We start from the raw sequence: 12,361 nt of genomic DNA, 5'->3' as shown, positions 1-12,361 counted from the left end.
CGAGACGCCCTTGAACTTAACCTTGGAATAATCATCACACAGGGTATGTGTGCTCACAGTGGCTAACTATACCATCTGGGGCCCGCGGCAATTTCTTTTGATGATCACTATCAGTAAAAATCGTCACGTTGTACTCAGTTTGATTTTAATAAACTTTTATTTTTTTTTACCAGCCCTGCCCTATTGTTATGCCACTGTGTGCTCACTATATGTATATTATCGATGTTTACTTGATAAATTGATTCTCACTCAACTAGGAAACCCATTTAATTGTCGTTCGATTAGGAGCAATAATGATTCAATAATCATTAAATTTATCTCTTGACTGCGTTAATTAAAACCAATAAAAAGATTGTAAACATGGTAAAAACTGTAAAGTATTTCAAAATTATTCTATTTCTATTATTTCCTTCTTGTATTATGTATTAAAACCGTTTAAAAGACACGCCAAAGGTTGTAAATCTCTTTTATATGATCCATATTGTTTAATCAGTTTTATTATAGACATAGAAACTAAAATAAGGGACTGGTCCAAATTCGACGAATCGCTAACTGACAATAGCTATTAAGTACTAAAGAATGACTCGCAAATTCTCTGAACCTGAGTTCATACTACGACCCATGACAATCGCAATTGCAATCTGCGACAAACGATGCTCACATTTTCATATTAATACGTAACCGCGTTCAAGGTCGTGGTGTAAAACAATATTATGATAATTAATACACAAAGCTGATGGATATCTGTGGCGAGTGCACGCGGGAACATGGCGGTCGACGTTCGCCGCCATATTTTAAAAACGCGCCAATGCTCTGCGACGCCTTTGTTACATATAGCTTCCGGAAAAGCGCGCTGTTTGGGGTCACTGAATGAGAATATTTATTACTTGCCCGATTATTGTTTCTTTTTCAATATATTCTATTGTCAGATATCCTGCAGTTTGATAAAAGTCTATTTCAATAAAGTGAAATCTTTTAGCTTGCGATCGGTTTGAGCTTCGGAGTTTGAAATCAATATTTTTAAGAAGATTTTAAAGAAGTTACACATTTATAGAGATTAATATTGGCTTATAACAAATAATAATATAGAAATAGAAAAAATATCAATTATAAAGAATTAGAATTGTTATACAATTAGCAATAAGGTAAACTCCTTTCACAAGGAAGGATAATTATCACCATGAGCTACGAGAGACACTGAATGTAAAATTCCTTTTGTTTGATTTAGAATTGTGTTTTAAACGCTGTTGGGGTGTAATATACACAAATAAAATTATAATAAAGATTCTATTACTATTACCGCCCTAGTATTATCCTTAGGGCTACTTACCAAATAGTGCATACAAAATTCGTTATTTCTGCCGGCCGATAATTACGATGTTCGCTCTCAAACTCATCAAGTACGATTTCAGTCGGGTCACCGGTGTCTATGGTGGATCAGCCAGGCGTGACGTTGGTGTGATTCGCTCATAGGACCTTTTGTCAATCCCCTCGGTATGTGATTTAACTAAATTATGGTATTCATGTGTCCACAATTCAGTTTCGACAGTCCAGTGGTACAGCCGTTGGTGAAGTGGATTTTGTGTTTGCGGGATAACTTAGTACTACGAGGCTACGAGCGTAACCCGCCCACCACTGCTTAAGTGAGTCTTATAATATTGAATTAGGATTATTTGTAGAATATGTTTATGTTTTAAAATAACTGGAAAAACACAATGAAAGATTATTGAAGTCTGAGATTATCCTATACAAAATTTTGGCTTTTGAAAAAAAAAATTATACGGGATTTTTTAACCATCAGTAAGCCAAACAAGACAACTGTTGACACTAAACATACACCTCTTTGTAAAATGAAATATTACCAAAATTTAAAACCTTACAAAATCCAAAGGTTTTTACTTAGTAACTTGAAAATGTTTTGTACAATATAGTATAGATACAATATGCCTTATTTAAATAGTAAATTAATTAATCTTAGATATATATATTTATTAACGTGAAATTGAAGCAGTTTTCTGCGTAACATGACTTTCTCTTTTGCGTACGTGATCCATTTAGCATACATTACGCAACATTTTTTTTAAATCCCCATACTCGAAAACATAATGATGATCATGAATAATATATACACATTCCATATATTTTATATATATTTCACAAACTATTAATGTAAATGCAGATGCAATAGACAAAAAATATACATACACATACTTCATAAAGTTGCACCGTTTCAACTGTACTTTACTCTGTCATCTTCCGAGTCTCTTTTCATCGCAGCTTTAAAGCAATTTGACATACAGAGATGAAGGAGTACTTTAGTAAGAAGGGTGAAGTGTATTTATGAATAACAGGTTTTGTCTTGTAGTGTCTCTGTCGCAGCCATCTAGTTTAATCAGCCGTTCAATCAACAGGCTAGCCTCTTTGCTAAACAGCGCCGGTTAACTAGCGGCTTGAGTTATATTCAGTCGTAGCATTTGTTACAACATCAAACTAACAGCCTGGCTAATGTTTAGGCCATTCGTACGATCATGTGACAGAATTAAAAAGGCTGAAATATCTGACATAAGAAGTTCTTTATTTAATATATTTAAAATGTAACTTTTTAGTGTTTTTACGCTTACTTTTAGTATCACTACACTTTTTCATACTATTTTTCATTAAACTTTGGAATACATCATTAAGTGTATTGTTTGGCGACGCTTTATTGACAGTTTGGAGTAGGCAGAAAGTGGGTGTACAACTTGCTAGGTAGTGGACTGTGAAATGTGTGTTTAATCTTTATGTATTAATCTAATGTATTGAATGTAAGGAGTATCTGTATAGTATATGTAATGTATGTATGAGCAAGCTGCACTAGATAACTAAATATATAGATATGAGAGGGTGAGATGTTAGAACCTAACAACCCTACGGATCCCTAAGCCCTACAGATGTACGCTAACACATAAATAGTGAATGTATAAATAAGTACGGGATGTCTGCACCAAGATATCTAAGGTAACAGACGGAGCCCTACGGGTATGATCAAAGGTTCGAGGTTGTGGGACTATCTCAAAATTATTAGGCAGGCTCACCACGATAATTAAGTGCTTGAAGTAGTTTTCGCCACTTTGAGAAGAAGCGAGAAATGCACACGACAGAGCAATATTCAAATCTCATTTACTGTTCATTGAAAATATCTTAAATACTACTTACACCTATTCACACATACATTATATTATTTTAGTGAGCTGTTGATGTATTGCGCACCTTCAGCCATTAACATTATGGAACACACGTGAGTCGTGTCATCAATTGATAAATATTCGAATAAAATATAATAAAAAATTACTCTACAGCTGATAAGATTTGGAATACACGTGAGCCGTGTCAGTAGATGAAACGACTGAATATCATCAGGCCGTAGTTAAACGGCACTGTTTTGTAAAGAGACTATGCTGTTCGTTGAACGGCTAATTAAGCTAGTTGGCTGCGACATCTACATCAATAATCATGCAACGCTGTAACGTAAGCGTAAAAAGCATTAACCAACAATTAATAAAATTAAACTCAAAATATCTTTATTCATATAGGTAAACAAGTACACTTATGAGCGTCAGAAAAGAAGTTAAATTAATTGTTAATTTACATTTACTACTAGATCGCAAGTCAAGTGCGTAGAGCGGGTAAGAAGAACTGGCAAGAAACTTTCCGCCACTCTTTTTAATCGCTAAGTTTTGAGTCATAAAAATTGTAAGAACTGGAGCAAATCAATCCTAAGGATTGGGATCATTTAAATATTCGTTAAATGTATAAATATAATAGTAAAATAAATAATCATATACTACTTAATTATCTATTTACATCTAATATGCAAGATTTATATCTTTATATTTATTTATTCACAAAAATACATACACAATCCTTACAGTATTAGGCCAGTACAATAATGTCTAATTAAAAATAAAATATCATATTAAATACATAAGATACACAGGATCGCTACTGTGAACTCACTCTGCGGACATATAAATATGTCGATAGTGTCGGAGACAGCATTCAATAGGCTTTGTTAACGGGGTCAGCAACAGGTTTTGGACCATATATATGTTATAATGGTTCAACGTGCGACTCTCATCCCTGAGGTTTGGATTGGATATTCTTTCTATGTGCGCATTTTAACATTCGCTCGAAAGGTGAAGAAACATCGTGAGGAAACCGGCTTGCCTTAGACCCAAAACAAAAATTGGTTAAAAATTGTTGGCGTGTGTCAAGCACAGAAGGCTGATCACCTACTTGCCTATTAGATTAACATATTATCATAAAACAGATTCCTAAAATATTAGGCCCAGACCTAAAACGGTTGTAGCGCCATTGATTATAATTAATATGTTAAGTAAAAAAAATGATGATGACCGACGCACTTCTGCGCCTTCAACCAATTATCGCGTTGGAAATTACGTCTCTGACCTCCGGGCTATACGTATTCTCTAACTCATAGAGATACCTATTTCCTAAGCCCTCTATACGAATATCACGACAAATCAATATTTTTATAAGAGCACTGTTTAATTTAACTATTAGTTATATGTGCTAATGTATTGAAAATTGCAAAGACAAGAGTACACAACTACACACCCCCAACTTCCTAGACGTGACGAGTCTAACTTGCAAATTAATATGTCATTCATATTTGTAGTTGATGTCAAAATTTGTTATGATTGAAACCTTTCCATGGGAGCGATATATTAATAGAGAATACTCGTATATTTTTTAATGTAAACAGATTATAATTGTCTCTTTTGTATGACGTTGATGTGACGTTTTACGATCGATAATCGACGAATGAGAGATGGGAAGACGAAGGAAATTTAAGGAATAAATGTTAAAGGTTAAAGCTAAAAATCATCGTTAATAAGTCGGTACTCTTCATGCTTCTTTTGACTTTTACATAACGGCTTCTTTAGTCGTCATATAAAGTTAGGCTTTATACTCTGTGGACAAATATTTCTTAAATGTCAAATGTCCTGATATAGACTGTATTTATTCAAGTACTTCTATTTTCTGTGAAATGCTTTCAGCAGTGTTTTCCCTACAGTCAAGGATGTCAAAATAACGCGACACGATTTAAATACCCATGTATCGAAAGATACTAGAGGCCCGCATTCGATTGTACACTTCCCATCAATTGGAATTAATTACTTTTTCCTTAAAGGTGTGTACTACGTATTACGTCAGGACTACTGGAATGCTTTCCCACGCCAATTCTAGCCCTTCCCATTTTCAATGCGCTTTTCTACCTGGTTATGCGTGATCGGTCATGAAAGAACCGTTAAGTCAATAGGACCAATACACTTCCGTTCATATATGTGACTTTCACTGAATTCCCAAAGCCCCTTGGGATTTTTTTTTACGAGTTACCTATGAATTCCGAGGTATTGTGTTTCAAATGTCGTAAGTTTTTGTAATAGATATTATTATAGCATATTTTGACTTAGAAATCGACGCCATTTTGTATTACATTGTTTTTGTCTTATGTCTATTTGATTAGGTTTAGTAAGGTAGCATTTCAAGGGACTCAAGCTTAGCAGTCTTATTAAGTGTTCGTTAGGCTATCGGGTTCGATTCCCGGTCGGAGCGCTTATTTCTTTAAATTTAAATTTGTGTTCTGCCTTTGGAAGGGCTGTGCGGTACCATCGCTTAAAACTTACCCGGTCGAATTTCTAAGGCAAGCAGTGAGTATGTTACCTAAGAAAATAGACAGTGAGGCTAAGAATGTATGTATCAATACATCATAGGCCGAGGATGGAAATTACAAATGGTGAAATGCGAGAGCGAAGAGAAATTGGCACCGGGCACATATTTATATATATTAAGTGCTATTTTATATAATAACTTGAAATTCTGAAGAAGTCTTTGAAGTTAAGGAGCAGTGAAAGATATGGATATAATCATTAATATTCTGCGTGCTTCTTTTCAGAAATTGGCTCAAAATCGATGTCAACTATGTTATTTAAAGACAACCTCATTGTTTTAAATATTATATCGACCAAACAATAAGTATTAAATGTGATCCTTGAAATTGGTAGACCTCGATTTTGATAACTGTACAGATTTTTGGTCACGCCGTCATCAGCCAGATCACTCTGACGAGGACATCGCTCCGATCACAAAGCACCGGAAACCAACTTCCGTTTTGATTGCCATAATTTTTTGGAAACGCCAAATTTTTCATAGCCCAGGCCTTCGCCTGCCTTTGTCATGCAGATTTACCATTGTAGCACGTTTATTAAAATTTAGGTTTTGTTTTTACTACCAAACATCACCTTCCAGATAAACGGTTAGCATTTCATATTCTTCATAGTCTGGAGTCCCTCATGGAGTATCTTGAATCATATTTACAGCGTGTACTGAGTACGTATTCAGAATTATTGTACCGCCTGCAGTCGAATTTATGATGGGGTCTATTTTAAATAATAGTTTTTTTAGAATTATTAACATAATTAGCTTATCATTTTAAAAAATCAAACACACAACTACACGTAACACTCGTCGAGCGAGTTTGCTTATCTTGCCGAATCCGCGCACAAATTATTTGAAGAGGTCAATTACTTATGAGGGTGTGGAACTATTAAATCAATTACCATCTAAAATTGGCAATATTAGCGCGTTTAACAAATTCAAAAGAGCATTAAAAATACAGGTCAGTGTGAATCTACTAGACTGAAGTTTGGACGTTATTTCGCTCGTATATACATAATGTTACTCATGTAAATAAAGTATACTTTTGTAATGAGAAATAAAGTTCTTTAAACATTAATCACTATGTTTATTATAGACACAGCTTAACTTTATTTTGTTTAAAGCATTCTATAAGTTTGCCGTAACTTATGATTAATTCAGTCAAAACCTTTCAGGAGTATAGATAAATTAACAATATACCTATTAAAATAAAGATATTCAAAAAGGGCGGTCCCTGTGTCAGTGTAGGTACCTTTAACCCTGCCAGTCTATCCTTGATATATTTTAAAAAACAAAACATTTATATTCTAGATATGAGTATCAAAACCACTACAGCCATGTCAACTTCCGTTATTCCGAATATGTTATGGATCCTATTAATGATGAATTTGTATACGCCCCTTTCACGCGTCTATGACCATTAACGGTATCGTTGACAAAGTTGAGACCATTTTGAAACCTGTCAATGCCTAACAGTAAATACTGTATGTAATTAATTTGTGAGCGCACTAAATAATTGGAAAATATAATAGGTTTTATTATGCGAAACAATTTTGATATGATATGAGGGAAATAGACGATACAATGCTTTTTATGATACGATACTGTTCGACTGTAGTTAGTAAGGTTCGTAACAAGGCAATGAACAATTAAAAAACGCAATATATTTTTTCCATAACTCGTTTCGATTACTTTAGAAACATCAGTTAATAAATTCACGTTAAGCTAAATAAATTTACGTAAGTACTATATGACTTATTTGGTGATTACGGCAATAGTTAATATTTAATTTTCAACACATATTACCCACACATTGTCTATGCTTGCAAACTAAATGGCTTTACTGGCTACAAAACGTGTATGTACTATTATTTTTAAAATCTTTACTTACTTTTGCTGACAAGAGGAATAGGAGGGTGATAAATTATATTAAATCTGCTAACGTAATACTTGAACGGCTCCTAGGTACATAATTTTGTCAAAATTTTGTTGTTTTAAATGTCAAGGCCTATAATTGATAAAAACGTTTATTTGCTAAGATAGTGGTACAAATGGAATGATTGTTTATCCGCACAATCAGTCAAATAATAGGCATGAAAATGTCATTTTAAATTTTATAATGTCATAATAATAAGTTAAGTTATTTAAGTTTAGTTAAGTTAAGTTGGTGTCAAACTTCTGGTCGAAATACCGGCTCACGCTATAGTACTGTGCGTTAGGGACCTAATCCATCTCTAATTTCTTTTTTAATGTCCTTGAATTCAGCTTCAAATAGGAAGCAAATATGTATATTTGTGATGCTCATACAAGACCTGCAAGATATCTGATAGATCTCGTAATGCAGCGAACGTGTTAAGTGGCGTGATTGTTAGGAAATTATTTACGGGGAAAAAGCGCACCTTGCCTTGAAAGTATTACACGGCAGTGATAATGACTTCTAGGAAGTTAATTAAAAAGTTAAATAGCGTAAATTTTTTTGAATACATCGTGGTGCAGCATGGAGAGACCCACCTTGTTCGATCCCTCGTTAAATGTCTAATAAGAGCTGTAATTCGGCCTATCAACAGTTTCGTATAGAAACTGTCGTAAATATTTCTAATGCGCTGTAGTACGAACAATTTTTATTATGACGTGTTTGGCTATAGATTCATTTTAGTATACTTAACTTTTACGCTCAATCATATTATATTCAGCCTTGTTCTCAATTGTCTCATCACATTCATGAAGTGCAACGAACCGCTGTTTTACACACGCCGAGGGCATTTACCAATACGTACTAGTAATTTCATACTACTGAACGATTCAAGGTTTATATGTAGCACTGTTGTATCGATATCTGAAGAAAGTATTTTTTTGGCTCCCGTTAGATTGTCCATCGCGAAATCGCTAGGTGTGTTCAAGTATATCAGAATGAATGTAATGTTCTTTCACTACATCAGGTAGAACGGCCAAAAATTTCATACTTTCATGCTGATATCGCTGTTATAAGTAATTACAGTTTTTCCTAAAATATTTCGGCAATAAACTAAATATGTCATATCATATATGTAATGAAATTAATATTTGTGTACATGTTTTCGGTACAACAATAGTTATTATAACGCAATTTGTGTATTGAATAATGTAATATACGTTTCATTAGGCTACATTATTTGTGTAATGAAATTATGTTTGTTCAGCGACAAACAACGTCACAAAAATATTTACTCTACATTATTCGCTTACTGTATTTGCAAAAGCAATTACTAAGTGCAGAAATAGATATCATGTTTGCATTGCAATATTTGTTAAATAAATAGTAATTTAAAGATTTTTATATAGAAATATGTGATTTGTTTACTGGAAATTATTTCCTTTCAATCACGCCAATTTATAGCAGTATGAGCTGTGGTGAGTTGCGCTCGCGACTCTCATCTATGACAACGTAAATTCGATCAGTGGACGTTTTGTCTTTAGCACATTTAACAGTCGCTCGTACGATAAATGAAACATCGTGAGGAACTTGTGCTTCACTTGTGATTCACACGTCGTCACTGAAACCTTCAAAAACTTTGGTTTCAAGATAATGTGACGAAAGTCATTTTAATTTTTAAGTTTAATATAAATTTTTAATTTTGATAAAAACTACAATGATCAAAGAAGTTTTTATAATTAATAATATTAGACTTTTTTCCATATCTAAATGTAGTATTGGACCTTTCTTTAATTTAGTGTAGTAAGAATGTTTCACTTCAAAAAGTTAATACAAACAACTTTGTTATATAGTACTTACATATAGTTACATTTCACGATACGATTCATATATATATATATATATATATATTTTTTAAATAAAATTAATGGAATAAGAACATCGTCACCGTTAGTTTTCTGCATCTATATCAGAGTTCTTCAATGACCACATAGCATTATCAAGAATTTGCTTTTTCATATTTTATTATGTTACTACGTTTTGTATCTAATTTTTTCTATTGAAGAGCATTCCGAATTCATGATATTCAACATAAAAATATCATGCGATATAATTTGTGTAATTTTTTTGACTTGAATGCCTTTAATACAGTCGATAGCCAAAGGTATGCTCTGATCTGTTGTAGGTACAATAAAATAAAAACTATATCAGATATGAAGTGATTACACTTGGCAAGACCCTTCCTTACCTTTATTAATTTGAATTACAAATTTGTAATTTCCTCTAGCAAATTTCTTTTACGAAGTAGAAACGTGTGAGATTTATGAATTAAATATCATGTAGGTAATTACGAAATTTAGTCCCCACTGACTGGAGTATTTATTACAAAAAAACAATTCCAGGGGTCCCCATGAACGGTCGGTGACCTGACAAGCAGATATCGGAAGGAAGATGAAGCCACGAGGGTTGAGCGTCATGCACGCCTTCTCAGCTCTTACTATGCTAACGATGGCTAATGGTATGGAATATTAATGAACACGTTCCAAAAATAAATACGTTCATCTCAATTTGCCGGTTACGGGAGTCCTATTATAAAATTAAATTAATTTTATTACGGACATCTATCTAGTATAAGTACATATACAAAATCCCAGTAATTAACGTATATATTATGTTTTCAGCACAAACGACTTGTAATCAGGGTATGGGACGAGTTATGTATGAAAGACTTCCCAATCAACAACTCCATGGCTTCGATGATGATGTTGTAAGTTTATATTTACATATATATTTTTGGGTTATGTTTGTGGCTTTTGGCGTGTTTTATGTTTTGCAGTGATAAAAGACATAACAACTTACTTGCTTTTTACATGCCAAGAACTATACCGTTCGTGATAATGGAGAGGAATTAACATTTAGGGAGCGTTCAAGTATTACGTCACGCAATTTTTGGAGATTCTTGACCCCCCATGAAACATAACGTAACGTTTGAATCTTTATACCTAAAAGTTACCTTTATATGGTGTAAAGTACGCGTAATTCAATATCCGCCCTGCATCGTAATGTCACAAAAGGAAAAAAAATCGTTACATAATACTTGAACAGCGCTTCCTCAACAAGTAACTTCTTACGAAAATACTATTTAGTGAATTAAATAAAATCTTTTTTTTCTACAGATTCGTGAAACAGCACCCCCTTTTCGCGTCTTGGAAAAATGCCAAGATCTGTGTCTTCGTGATAGATCGGGAAATGGCCTTGTAAGGACTTGTAACTCTATAGACTTCCAGCCAGGAGCGAGGATAGCCGCCTTCAGCCCGGAACCGGAGTATGAGGAGTCAACCTGCTACCTTACAAGGGAACAGGCGGCTCCAGAGGGAATAGGAACGCTTATGATTGTCCCCAACAGTGTTCATTTCAATGAGATCTGCTTATCATGTAAGTATGAGGCCAGATTTGTAGAGAAATAGTTATACCACAAGTATGAATTGTATTTAATATTGCGCGTCTTTTATATTGCGATAAACTCTTGTAAAAAAGTTGATCAGTGCTCATGGAACTGAAGCGGAACTTGTAACATTGAGTTAGCTGATTGCAGTAACGCCTTAATTTTGTGGACTGAAAAGTTCGCAGAAAGACACATTGATTGTGCTAATTGTATTAAATTAATATGATATTTTGTTAGCTCTAACCTTCAATAGACGTACATAATACTATATTTACGACTACGGTCGTACTATTAGTTTGTGAGATATAGTATTTTGAGTGAAGGAATTTTTGTATGTCTAAAAAATGGATAGCAAACGAAACGTTAAACACGGTTTATTAACATAAAGCATTCCTATTATGTATTTTTTAATAATAATTGTTGTTAATTTAAAAGAATCTTTTGAGTTCTTTGACAAAACTAGAAACATTGAATCCGTACGTAGTTAAGTGTAAATTTGCATTTGTCATAGAATTTAAATACAGTGCTGTTGTCGTGCCATTTCTCCAATAACAGAACGATAACATTCAAGTGAAAAGATCTTGACCAGATTAGCTATTTGTTCTAGATTAAATTACAGTTTTAAAAAATAACATTTCCAACAATGTTTTCTTTGTTTGTAAGTTTTTCTTTGAGCTCATTTTTTTTAAATACGCTCACGAGTAGAGAAATAATCTCTTTTGATTAATTAAAAGAAATTTCTTTGGAGTTAATTAAAAGTCGCTGGGGTCAATGTACTTAATGGACTTATGTTTTCTATGTGTTGTTTTTATTACTTATAAATAAATACTTTACTTTTCTAGCGAATCGGCCAGAACGGGAATGCCCATCCAGACGTTATGTGTTCGAACGTCACGCTCGTAAGCGTCTCAAACTGCCCTCATCAGATTTAAAGGACATCATGGTCGCGAATCGTACAGAATGTGAAGATAAGTGCTTGGGGGAGTTTAGCTTTGTGTGTCGTTCAGCGACTTTTGATTCGGCTCTTAGGACCTGCTCATTGAGTAGGTTCACGAGAAGAACCCACCCGGAGTTGTTGGAAGATGACCATAACGCGGAATATTTGGAGAATACCTGTTTAAATGGTGAGATTTATTTATAAATTTACGAAATATTTCGTATTAATATGATTTTTTATTTTCTCTCAATTTTTCTCTCCATAAAAACCTCTTTCAGAATTCAAGATATAAATTTAAAAAAAAAACACTTAAAAACAAGTAGTTTTCGAGATTTATTTTTAGTTA

The 12,361-nt window shown here is 33.6% G+C and overlaps 1 protein-coding gene across 5 annotated transcripts in view; it reads left to right on the top strand.

Moving 5' to 3' along the window:
• The first annotated feature begins 1,416 nt into the window (after nucleotides 1-1,416).
• LOC123712940 overlaps nucleotides 1,417-12,361 on the top strand; it is a 31,221-nt gene continuing 20,276 nt past the window's right edge. For 3 of the 5 annotated variants that reach the window (XM_045666345.1, XM_045666346.1, XM_045666344.1), the window contains exons 1-5: nucleotides 1,420-1,643; nucleotides 10,036-10,151; nucleotides 10,315-10,400; nucleotides 10,810-11,068; nucleotides 11,921-12,202. In XM_045666345.1, coding sequence (XP_045522301.1) covers nucleotides 10,085-10,151; nucleotides 10,315-10,400; nucleotides 10,810-11,068; nucleotides 11,921-12,202 — 694 coding nt within the window. In that variant the 5' untranslated portion in view covers nucleotides 1,420-1,643; nucleotides 10,036-10,084. Of the gene's footprint in view, nucleotides 1,644-10,035; nucleotides 10,152-10,314; nucleotides 10,401-10,809; nucleotides 11,069-11,635; nucleotides 11,737-11,920; nucleotides 12,203-12,361 lie in introns of those variants that run through there. The other 2 variants (XM_045666347.1, XM_045666348.1) reach the window with 2 other exon arrangements.

Source organism: Pieris brassicae, chromosome 8, assembly GCF_905147105.1.
Source record: "Pieris brassicae chromosome 8, ilPieBrab1.1, whole genome shotgun sequence".
Taxonomy (NCBI): Eukaryota; Metazoa; Arthropoda; class Insecta; order Lepidoptera; family Pieridae; genus Pieris; species Pieris brassicae.
This window is presented reverse-complemented; position numbering and strand designations above follow the sequence as displayed.